This window comes from Corythoichthys intestinalis, chromosome 17 (genome assembly GCF_030265065.1).
Source record: "Corythoichthys intestinalis isolate RoL2023-P3 chromosome 17, ASM3026506v1, whole genome shotgun sequence".
NCBI lineage: Eukaryota > Metazoa > Chordata > Actinopteri > Syngnathiformes > Syngnathidae > Corythoichthys > Corythoichthys intestinalis.
This window is the reverse complement of record NC_080411.1, coordinates 41,442,313-41,455,184: the sequence shown is the minus strand read 5'-3', so window position 1 is coordinate 41,455,184 and position 12,872 is coordinate 41,442,313. Positions and strand designations below refer to the sequence as shown.

Sequence of the window (12,872 nt, the reverse complement as noted above, 5' to 3'; positions counted from 1 at the left end):
AATAAGGCAACACTGCTTTCATTCAATTTGGTCAGTCAATTGGTTTTTACACAGTAGTTTGGGAATTGTTAGTGTTACAAAGATACTGTTTTTTTGTGTCCCGATACCCATTCCGACACCCTGTCGTGCGTATTGACTGATGCTGATACTGTATCGATACTAGGGTTGGGCATCGTTTGAAATTGAACGATTCCGGTGCCTGTTCCGATTCCATGTTTTGATTCCGGTTCCGAACGATTCTCGATTCCGATTCTTTTAAGAGGCAGGATTAAAAAAAAAAAAAAGAGGCAAATAATAGTTTAAAAATGTATTAGTTTATATTAATGTCTTAACTTCTCAATTTTTGTTTTTAAATTATATGAATTTAAAATGTATTATTATTTGATTATTTACTATTAATACACTTAATATGCAATTTATTAATTATATGAAGTTCTCACAGGGCTATTTTTAACTTATATAAATATCATTTTTGAACGTGAATGTGATAAAGTTTCTTTCCACAGAGTGCACTTTCACAAAGATGTTTAATTTTTCAAAAGCTCACGGAGAAAACATTTACTCATATTCTTTTGCCATACAGGTACCTTAGCTGGGAGCAACGACAAAGTATTAGTATAAATTCTTCTATTGATTATAATTAAATTTAGATGAGGCAAAATGATGAGATGTCCTTATTTGCAAAACCGATTATAACTTGTGTTTACAGACACATGCAATGTTTATGTTGTGACAATACCAGTTAGGCCAGTGAGAGGCGCTGTAGGAGTGTGTACATATAATGCGGAGAAGAAGAGATGAGAGCGTCTGGCTAGGATGCTATGTGATGCTATGTTAAAAAAGTAATCGAATGCTTCATATGGCTGCTTCTTTCTAAATAAGCAACACAACAAATTCTAAAACAACAAGGCTTTAAATACTGTTGATTTTAACGGAGGCGTCTACTGCTTTAAGATCGGGGCTGTTTACTAATGCCAGCGAGTCTGTCATTTCGCATTTAGTTCTTTTTAAATGTTTTAACACCGCCGAGTCTGTCATTTCGCATCTAGTTCTATATACAGTACATGTGATATCGACCATAGCCCAACGTAATAATACAATTTATTCTTGTAATATTACATCCATCCATCCATCCATCATTTACTGCCTAATCCAATGCACAATCAAACGCTTCTTGTGGCGTCTTCTTCTTCTTGGTTTTTGGCAGCAATTTTTTTCCGATCGGCGGTCAGGGCATCGAAACATGGAATCGAGATTTAAACATTTGAACGGTTCCGGGAGCATCGGAATGTTAGAACCAGGTCCCATCGATGCTCGATTGTTGATGCCCAATCCTAACCAATACTATGTTTTTTGAGAAAAAAAACAATGGATATGGCGGAAAACACAGACAAGACTGAAAAAGCAGTTTCTGCTCTTGCACTCCTCTTTAAAAGAAACTGCTGTTTTTTAAGCTAAATCAACCGTTGTGTTTGATAGAACAATATGTCTACTGGACTGTCTCAGGAAATTAGAATACACAATATTCTAATTTTTTGAGACAGTCCTGTGTATATATACAGGACTGTCTCAGGAAATTAGAATACACAATATTCTAATTTCCTGAGGCAGTCAGGAAATTAGAATATTGTGTATTCTAATTTCCTGAGACAGTCCTGTATATATACACAGGACTGTCTCAAAAAATTAGAATATTGTGTATTCTAATTTTCTGAGACAGTCCAGTATATGCTGCCATAGCAGATTCATGGCACATTAAGCCCCTGAACTATTCTTAATTTGTCCGTTTTACCCTGAAAACCCCCGTTTACAGAGGTGGCGCAACCGCTTTTGTTTCAACCCAGCCATAAAACAAAGGTAATTATATTTATTATTCAAAATGTCTTTCATTTTTAGCTTAGAATCATTCATTGATGTTTCACATTTCTTTTAAAAAATTATTCACTCACATATTTTAAACTTAAAAAACAAATTATGTCACAATGAAAGAAATGGCGTCTGTAAAAAAGTCACGGATATCTACCTCATAACTATCGCTTAATTGTATTTTTTTTGTTACTGTCGCATTTTCTCCGATATGTTAGATGATAAATAATTGATCCAAACAAAAAAAAAGTTGAAAAAAAAAAAAAAACTTTTAAAAGGGTAAATATATGAAAAAGAAAATCTCGACCACTCCTTGATGTCTGCGATTTTTGCACGCGACCCTTGTTATATTACCATGTTTCACCCATAAAATCCCAAAAAAATCCAGCTGTGGCCATTCACGGCTGTGTCTTGACACTCAGTGATACATGCTACATGGAGTTTTTGGATCGAAACAAAGTAGGTACGCGATAATATCTCGTTAAAGTCATGGCGTCTGTAATTCTGTTCTCGCGTGCTCTCACCTCCAGATTGGGTTTTACTGTTTAAAAAAAATATATATTTTAAATGCCCTCCTGCTCAAAATTTTTCTACCCCCAGAAAATTTAGATTTTAAATGTTCCCAATTATATATCACACATGCATATCGGACAATTTTGAAAATTGGCTAAATTGGGGGTCTCAGAGCAGAACTTCAAGTCACCTGAGTGTTTTCCACCATACATAGAAAGAGTGTAACGATATTTGTGTTTAGGCATCACAGTTTGGTCCACGTAGTCAGACGGCAAATATGTTTGAGTGAAAAAATAATTTAAAAATCTATGTCAGTGCTAGTCCTCCTGCACTCCAGGGGGCGGTAGAGGTAATGGTCCTAAACCAACAACCAACATTGCGGGAAAAAGAAGAAAAACTCTACTGGGGAAGTTACCAATTACCAAAGTTGCCAGCTGGTGAGTGCTACCTTTAACTGTTGCCTCAGTCAGTCCCTGCAGAAAAGGGTGTGTTGCCTATTTTTGCACATAAACTGTGAATTAAAGAATGTGACAACAATAAAAACAAAGTCACACGTTTGATATTTTCATATTTATTTTGTACTTTAATAACAGCTGCTTTTTACTAAATAGAAAAAAATTCAGCTTTCAAACGTTGTGATAAAACTTACTGTTTTTCCTGTTGTACCGCACCCGCATCGAAACGTGACCTCCGAATTGAATTGAATGATGTATGTACCAAACTTTTGAAGTGGCTAAACGTCCAATCCATTTGAAGTGTGAGGGCTGCCAAAAAATGAACGTTCATTCGAACCAGGTATGCACCATACAGTATATGTATGAACATTTTTAAGAGTGGCCAGACTACAGCTTTATGCATTTTTGTGTGTGTGCGTTAAATTGGCATTACGGGGCTCTTGGTATTCCAGAGACCTCAGCAGAAAGCACCAACTGTGTGCATCAGAGCCAGATACATGAACTAATTGTCTCATATGTTTGCATTGCACAATAAAGATATCAACAGAATGAGTTAATATTGCTTATTCCTGCATACTGCTGAAGCTTACGTTTAATTTACCCTTTCATTACGTTCACTACGGATGTGCAATGCTCCCTTTTTTAATTGCAGGGTATAGTTCACTGTAGGCCTTAACAATATTGGGGGGGAAAAAACTATCATTGCGATTTTTAGGTGGGTTTGCAATATTATTGTGATATTGTATTGCGATATTAAGAGTAGAAGATTTTTCAACAGATAACTTGAATAGCTCTGTTTGGGATAGGCCTGAACGATATTAGAAAAAAATAACATTGCGATATGTACTGCCAAGGCTCCACATTTACTTTTTGCATTGGTTGCACTGGTTGCACCTAACTTTCTTTTCAAGGTGCACCAGCACAAAATGTGGTGTACCTACATTTTTCATTGTAACACGTTTAACGCTATACCTTTAATCAAACATTTAAATAAATAAATACAAATTTAAATAAGTAAATAAAATTTACATAAATAAATATATACTGGAATAAATAAATGTTGAAATAAATAAATATGGAAATAAAAATTGAAATAAATAAAAAATTGAATAAATAAATAAATGTTGAAATAAATATATAGTGAAATAGAAGCATTTTAATGACACTTTTAATTATTTGTTTAATTGTGTATTTATTTATCTAATTTCTGCACACCTGGTCCTCCATAAGAAAAAGGCTTGTCTATATTAAATGCTTCATTGAGGGAGTCCACTCAAATTCACTCACGCTTTGACGCTGCCGCTGCCGAGAACAACCTCTCAATTACATAATAAAAGAGTTGGCACAGCACACTTCAGACTGGGTTGCACGTTTAACGATGATTAACACATTCGTGCTTTTGATCGTAGAGCTACCGAGGCTTCTCTGGCCCGATCAAAGCTACAAACCTGTCATTCATCGCTAAGATTATGTACCAAATGCAGGCTGCGCTGGTGATCTAGAAAAACAGTTTGGTCGCAGTGCTTAGGTGGAAGGGTGAGAGGCTGTGGCGCTGTATGAGCATGAAGCAGAAAAACATGAATATACTTTTTAAAGTGATCCTCTAACTTAAATACATGTAGGCTCTAATAAACCACAATTGTTCTCTTGTACTAAAATATGTTGTCAGAAACACATAAAATGTTAAATCAATAGCAAAATTTTATAATATTTAGTACATATTTTGACTGTTAGTTGACGCCATGGTTTGCGGGCTCGCAGTGATGACGTCAATGGCATCTTTCCAAATGTGTAGTGTGTTCAATAATTGCTTATTGCTGCCTAAACTTGCGAAGTAAAATAGAGATGTCCCGATCCGATATTTGGATCGGATCGGACGCCGATATGGGCACAAAAATGCGGATCGGTATCGGATCAGCCGACACGGAAAAATTCCGATCCAGACTTCCGATCCAGTTTTTTTTTAAATCCGGTCCGGCGCACCAATATACATAATCCATTCCAGTTTTTGCTTCGGTTTCCCTAAAATCTGGTCCGCATTTTAAGGCACACCTTCAACACACTACATTACCGTCTCCCAATTTACCGAGAGACTTTATCTGTAAATATGTCAGCTGTGTGGGATCATTTCACCTTAAAGGACGACAAAGACGAAGAGGCAGAGTGCAACATATGCCACAATAAAGTCAAGCGTGGTGGTAAAGCTATAAGAAGTTTTAATACAACCAACCTAATCAAGCATTTTAGCGACATACACATGCATTGAAAACTAGGTGCGTTAGTAAACAGCCGCCATCTTAAAGCAGGAGACTTCCCTTGTAGGCTGTTGTAGTGAACCTTCCAAGCGAACCTAATTAACTTTTTATCTAAAATATTACTTGTTCTGCCCTTCATTTCGCGATTTACCATGTGCATTTTTCGTTTCTGCTGTTATTTTGACAGCCGTCGGACAGGAAAGAAGTAGCGCGGCGGCCATGTTTGTAGTCGTTTCGTCAGTCCACCGTTTGACGAGAGCTTGGCAGCATTGTTTACTGTGCTCACGCTATCCTAAACTTGTCGTGTTGTTTGCGCCTTCGAAGGCATCGTCTGTAAGTACAACATTTTTTATATCTAGTATTTAGCGATTTATGTGCCATATTTGGAGCGTTTTGACCACTTTGTAAACTTTGGCACCTGGTGCATGCTTCATTTGCATATTAGAATATTGAGAGGCATTGTATGGGAATTGGCTTCGTATATATTTGACATATATAGCATATGGATAGTCAAACCTGTTAATCATTTTCGTTCTGTACATTCTATTTCTTTTAGTTTCACCTGGGTTCATTTTTGGATGTGACAGTGCAGCTAAATAAAAGCACCTGGAGCTTGGATGCTATTTCCTGACTCCCGCGTTCATTTTTGAATGGAGTTTGGCTTGCTGTGAACTTGTGTCCGCTTACACACACAAGGGGAGCAGTATACTCCTAAATCGGCAAAATCTTGACTTGAATCTATCTTCAAAACAGTTTTAAAACTTTCACATGTCAATAGTAGACAGAAGGGAAATTATGGAATAACGGGAACAATTTTAACAACTTAAACAGTTGATTCGCAAAATGAAATTAATTGAATGTAGTTCAAAGGTGCCGACACAGAATGGGGACTGGAGTATTTTATTTACTCTTTTAAAATGTAAACTTGATACTGAAATAGTCGTTTATTTAAACCTGAGAGGCTTTTTATACAATTTTTGTAACTAATGCACGAAACATTAAAAGCATCTAATAGCTTGGGGGGTTTGTGGGATTTTCCACTGACAGTTTACAATATTATTTGCACGTTTTACTGACTGACTATGCCATTTCTGTTTGTCATTTATAATGTTTTGTGTTTGTCACTGAATAAACAGGTCAGTTTCTTGTTACCAACCATTGTGTGTTATTCAAACTCACCTAATTCAGCTGGCTAGTTGTTATCAAGAGTACTAAAACCCTTTTAAACATGAGTCTGACAACTAAGTAAGGAGGCTAAATAACTTTAAACTTTAATACATGCTCAGATAGGCCGGTATCGGTATCGGCCAGTATTGGTATCGGATCGGAAGTGCAAAACAATATCGGTACCGGATCAGAAGTGCAAAAACCTGGATCGGGACATCCCTAAAGTAAAATGCCACGATGTGCTGCTTTTGGATATAATTTCCAGTCAAATGGAAACAAGGGGAGTGAAGTGAGTGGGCAAGGTGGAATTATTATTTTTAGTGAATAAATGTGCATAAGTGGAAGGTTCTCCCCCTTTTTGGTCCCTGTATGCACGTATCCTACCCACCACCCGTTGCAACTGGCGCCCGAACATGTATCCTGGATCCTCAGTCAAGCGAGGTCCCACTGCGTCTGCAATACTGGTTTCGGATCTGTCCATTGTTTTGATTCGTCGGTCCCACCGCGGCTTTTCGGATCAGTCTATTTTGTGGAATCGACGGCCTGATCGCGGCTGGAACATTGCCATGGGATCGGTCTAATTCCTGGATCTTCGAGTGAGTAAAAACGCGGATTTGGATTACTATTGCGATCTTTTTTGTTGACTATTCTTCGTGGGGGTTGTCACCAAATCATACTATATAATTAAAGCACTATGGCACGCTACAGTGACGACAGTGACTGACATGGACCTTCCAACAATGTTGGAGTTCGTCAGGGAACACGAGTTTGCGTACTGCTGAGCTCCCCAGTGAAGAGTGGTCAAAGTGGAAATATTATTTTTTGTGAATAAATGTGCATAAGTGGACGCTTCTCCCCTTTTTGGTACTTATATACGTATCCTACCTACTACGCATTACAATGTACAAGACATGGATTACACAAGGTGTGCTCTTTGGCCTGTACTGTATGTAAAGCACACGTCAGCTCTGGATGCTAACAATCTACATAATTATATTGGGATGTTTGAAAACGCAATACGCTTACCTTGAATATCAGCTAATAAAACCGGAGTTCCCAACACTCTGCTCCCAACCCGAGTTCCCAATAGCACTCTGTCGCTCTGTTGCCATTGAGACAGCGAGTGCATCACCAGTTTTGCCCAACTTTTGTCTGATCAGGTATTTGCTGCACGCATTTTTCCCTGAAGCTCGTCTTGTGAACGACCGACAGTGCTGTCCTGCTCTTCACTTTTCAGATCTGGTTCAAATAGGAAGGGTAGAACTGACGACATGTTGGGAAAGCTAACTAGTGCCACGCTGGAATTTCGGCATCGGGGCCAGTGACGTCACGCACTGCGACGTAACAACAATGGCGACCTATCACTTAAAATAATTTTACAAACTTTATTAAAGCAAAAACATTAAGAGGGGTTTTAATACCAAATTATGATAACTCATACTAACATTTATCTTATAAGAATTACTTGTCTTAAAAATAGAGGATCCCTTTAAATTAAAAGCCCGATCCTTTTCACCCGATACCGATCCTCTGAAAAATGGCGCGATCGGCCTGATTTCTGAAAACATGATCGGATCGGAGACATCGCGAATTTATATGATGCTGTTTAATCCAGGCTTCCAAATATAAAAGGGATCCAGGATCTGCACACTTGCTGCTTTTATGAAGTAAAACAAAAATTAACAAGTCAAAAAAAAAAAAAAAAAATTGCACGTCCTGCGATGTGACGATTGCACATGTGCACATTGCGATGGCGATGTTAAAATGAAATTTTGTGTGCAAGCCTAGTTCAGTCTCATTCCTAAAAGCTAATAATGTAAATATACTTAATTGTTGGTAATATTCATGTAAACTCTGGTATGGATTGTGTTTCCTGTATGCTGCATAATAAATTTAAAAAAATATTGAGGCTATTAAATGGCAAATATTAATCTAGTACACCAAGTTATTTCTACATGATCTTTTTTTCCCCTTTATTTTATTTTATTGTAGGCTGCTGTGCTAGGCCATATGATCAGCTACGTGTTCCTGGTAATATTGGTGTGAAAACCCTAAAATAAATGTTGCAGTGTTGCTTTCACCTGGCAGATTTTTTTTCCTCTTGTACCACGCACCATCCAGTGGTGACTTCTCTACTGCATTCTCATACTCTTCCTCCAGCAACACCTCCTCTACAGAAGGAACAAACGGAATGTTTTCAACATTTTGGGTTATTTCATAAGTAGCACAGGTAGAGGGACAGAGCCAACCAGCTTTGCAGATCCATTCCAGGTATCCGGTGAGCTCTCTTTCAATTTGTTGCTGTCTTCGAAGCTTCAGAAATTCTTGTCTCTTCTCCACACGCTCTCTTTCTTTGGCGAACTCTCTGTCGGAATGACATTGGTGCTTTAATAACCACAAAAGTTAAAGAAATTCATTTGGCGTTTCCTGTTTTTTAAATGCCTGGTGCATGTTCATGCCAGCTTGTTTTTACCCTACAGCTGATTCAAATCTGACACCTCTGTGAAGTAGCACACGTCAGACCCCAACTGATAAAATTATAATTAACTGAGCACTAAATTTGGCAGCTGTTTATGGCAAGGTAATTGAAACAGCTCCTTGTTTATGGGTATTCTGGTAATTATTTGGATTATATGCGTGATTTTATGATTGTGTTTGCTACCATTGAAAAGACTGCCCTCACTTCAAGGTTTAACCCATTTACAGATGTTTATCTGCAGTACTAAATTGGATATAATTGAAAAAAAATTGACAAGGAAAAAGATCATATGACCGATTTTAAAAAGCTAGTTAAAACCACAACGAATACAAGCATACATTATGATTAGAGAAGGGGTGAAAATGTTGGTAAAAATGCAAATCCTTCAAATTTTGTTCCTTCATTTCCGGCAAACTGGATTACCATAATGGTCTCTTAACAGGACCATCTAAAAAGAGCATCAAACGGCAGCAGCTCATTCAAAATGCTGTTGCTAGAGTTTTAACTAGAACTAAGAAGTCCGAACACATTACACAACTTCTGAGATTCCTACATTCACTGACTTCCAGTCAACCAGAGAATAGATTACAAAACCCTACTGATTGTCTACAAATCCCAGAATGATTTAGGACCAGAATACATTTGTGACTTGTTCGACTTTGAATTGGCTCAGAGTCCAGACCAAACATGGAGAATTATTTAGCTGTCACGTTGCAAATAAATGGAATAAACTGCCAATAGAGATAAAAATATCCCTAACTTTAGACAACTTTAAATCCATGCTGAAAGCATTTCTTTTTTCAGGGAACTTACACAATGTTTTTACCATATTTTCCAGACTGTAAGTCGCTCTTTTTCACAGTTTGACTGGGCCTGTGACTAAAACACAAGTGTGACCTACATGTTTTTCTTCCCCACTGACCACAACCTGCTTGTTATGTTATGTTTTTTAGGACACTTATCTTAAAAATTTACATTCCGGACCCTAACAAGTACTGCATTAATCGATGCCTATTTTGCCTGTTGTTCTACATTTTAATACTATTATGTTAATATATAACATTTGTTCTTGGTTTCTGAAAAAAATTTAACAATGCCCCCCAAAAATGCGACTTATACTCCAGTGCGACTTATACAGGTAGTCCCCAGGTTATGAACGAGTTCCGTTCCTATGCTGGTGACGTCACCCGAATTTCCGCGTAAATCACAATTAACCCTTTAAGAACCCCTAAATACCCCCTAAATCTCAAATAACTGTTTGAAAGTATTGTACAATAGTACCTCTACATAAAAAGTTAATTCGTTCCAGGACCTTGTTTGTAAGTCGAAATGGTCGTATGTCAAGCAGAATTTTCCCATAAGAATACATTATAATTCCATTAATTCATTCCACAGTCCAAAAACCTACACTAAACCCTTAATAAATACTGCTGGTACTATTACAAATGGCAATTACATATAGCAAAACACATAAATTATTAATAAAAACTGGACTAATACAATAATAATAATTCCTGTAATAATGTAATGAATCGCTTCTAATGTGTCGGCCGTTTTTTGCTGTACCTGAACGCACCGCGTGGCTGACTGGCGCGGACAGTAGGCATGTTGTATTGCGCAAATTCTGAAATAAATCGCGCGAAAGTGCCGCGGTTCGCGGGTACGGGGCCCCCTCGCCCGGCGGACTAAGGCTTCTTCCCCGGCGGCTTTCGGGCTGGCTCTCCACCGTGGCCGGCTGTCTTTCATTGCGCCTCTGTGTTTTGACACTGGGAGGTGCCCTCTGGGTAAGCATAACCTTTTTCCCTTCACCACCTGCACTAGCCTTCTTGGAACCTGTGTTGATTTCTCTCACAAGAAAATCCGACGTGCACCCGTCTTATGTCGTCGTATTTGGAGCATATCGTCGGATGTAGAAACAAATGGCGAGTCAAATTTTACGTCGGATGTGGAAGCGACTGTATGTCGAGGTAACACTGTATTTTGTTTAATGATGGAGGATACACTGCCCTCAGGTGGCAGCATTGGGTGTGGTTGGACTGTCGCCTTGGCTTCTACGACTGATAAGAATAGTAGACTTATCTGACATGGCTATAAGGACAGCTGCACTATGGTTTGGCCCACATAAGGCTGTAAATTGTGTCAGCTAATATATAGGGCTGTCAAACGATTAAAATTTTTAATTGAGTTAAACACAGCTTAAAAATCAATTAATCATAATTAATCGCAATTCAAACCATCTATAAAATATGCCATAATTTTCTGTAAATTATTGTTTGAATGGAAAGATAGAAATATACACAGATATATACATTCAACATACTGTACATAAGTATTGCATTTGTTTATTATAACAATAAATCAACAAGATGGCATTAACATTATTAACATTCTGTTAAAGCGATCCATGGATAGAAAGACTTGTAGTTCTTAAAAGATAAATGTTAAAAGTTATAGAAATTCTATCTTAAAACCCCTCTTAATGTTTTCATTTTAATAAAATTTGTAACATTTTCAATCAAAAAATAAACTAGTAGCTCGCCATTGTTGATGTCAATAATTACACAATGCTCATGGTGCTGAAACCCATAAAATCAGTCGTACCCAAGCGCCAGCAGAGGGCAACAAAACACAAGTAACAAGTGGACATGACACTGTGCTGTCATTTTAATCTGTTTGAGCGGGGCATGTGCGTTAAATGTGTCAAATATTTTAACGTGATTAATTTAAAAAATTAATTAGCGCCCGTTAACGTGATAATTTTGACAGCCCTACTAATATATGTTTGTGTATGCATTTTTAATTATGTTTAAAGGTACATTTGTATGCGTGATTTGCTATGAGAATTGTAAATACGTTTGCATTCGTAGCATTTTAGCTATCAGACTTTTGTTAGGCTTATTTGGCTAATTTAATTTACTAATTTTATTTATTGATCAGACTAGTTGTACGTTTAACACCAATTGTTTTGTGTAGAGTGTTTTTTTTTTGTTTTTTGTTAAAATGTGTTTCATTTTGAACATAGGTGTACATATGTGTGTTGCAACTTTGCAAATTGTCAAAAGTGAAGGAAGTCAAAAGCTTCAAAAACCGCAGTTGCCCCGTTTGCTGTCTGCCAAGCTGAACAACTTCACATATGGTGAGGACAGAACAAGTCATATTAATAAAATATGGTAAAAATATAAGATACTGTCAGGTATGATAGGTAGTCCGGAGACTAAAAAAAAATAATTTTAAAAAAAAAAAGAAAAGAAACACGACTGGAGACAAAATGGCAAACGAAACTTCGGCTTCGTAAAGTCGAAATCACGTAAGTCGGGCACGTCGTAACCCAGGGACTACCTGTATAGGGTTTTATTTGGGCATGTTTTTGCTAGTGCAACCTGTACTCAGGTGCGACCTATAGTATAAGATAGCAAAATATGGTAATTTAATTAGCTCCTTTTAGTTGTTTCAATCTCAGTATTATTTCAATGTGATATTGATTTTACCTCTCATTTCTTTTTGTATTTTACAGTTTATTGTAAAGCACTTTGAATTGCCTTGTACACAAAATATGCTACAAATAAACTTGCTGGCTTGCTTCTTTTTCTTAAAAGTACATCATTCCAAATCACCTACCACCCAGACCCTTTCGAGACTTGAAATTAAATTGTTGTAAAAGCTAATTAGTTCTCAATCAGATGCCAAAGTCAATGCTGCATATCTATTTTTGTTCTTTCAGTGCTCTTACCCTGACAGGACACCAAGTACCAAGTTGAGCATAAAGAAAGAGCCGATGATGATTAGAGGGATGAAGTAGAGCCAGTTCCATGTGTTTCCTGCCACGTCGTTGGTCTGAAAACAGATGACAGCAGGACGATTTTTAGAAATTTGTGAAAAAAAGTCAAGGCCTTATTCTCAGTCTTTTCAGAGCATAACACATGGTGGAAAAGCATTTTTTAATGAAACATAAATCAGTTATTATTTCTTATAAAGAACAAAATGTTTAAACAACATGTCAATCTCAGAACATAATGTGAAATCAGAAATTCGTTTTTAGAGTACCGTATTTTCCGCACTGTAACACGCACCGAAAATCCTTCAATATTCTCAAAAGCCGATTGTGCGCCTTATTATCCGATGCGGTTATATATGAAT

General features: G+C 37.3%; 1 protein-coding gene across 8 annotated transcripts in view; it reads right to left on the bottom strand.

Annotated features, from left to right (window-relative positions):
• The window catches only part of cacna1bb (calcium channel, voltage-dependent, N type, alpha 1B subunit, b), a 411,213-nt gene that overhangs the window by 185,289 nt on the left and 213,052 nt on the right, over positions 1 to 12,872 (bottom strand). For all 8 annotated transcript variants that reach the window (XM_057818689.1, XM_057818692.1, XM_057818685.1 and 5 more), the window contains 3 exons: positions 12,466 to 12,569; positions 8,506 to 8,621; positions 8,338 to 8,427 (listed from right to left, as the gene is read on the bottom strand). In XM_057818689.1, coding sequence (XP_057674672.1) covers positions 8,338 to 8,427; positions 8,506 to 8,621; positions 12,466 to 12,569 — 310 coding nt within the window. The remainder of the gene's footprint in view (positions 1 to 8,337; positions 8,428 to 8,505; positions 8,622 to 12,465; positions 12,570 to 12,872) is intronic.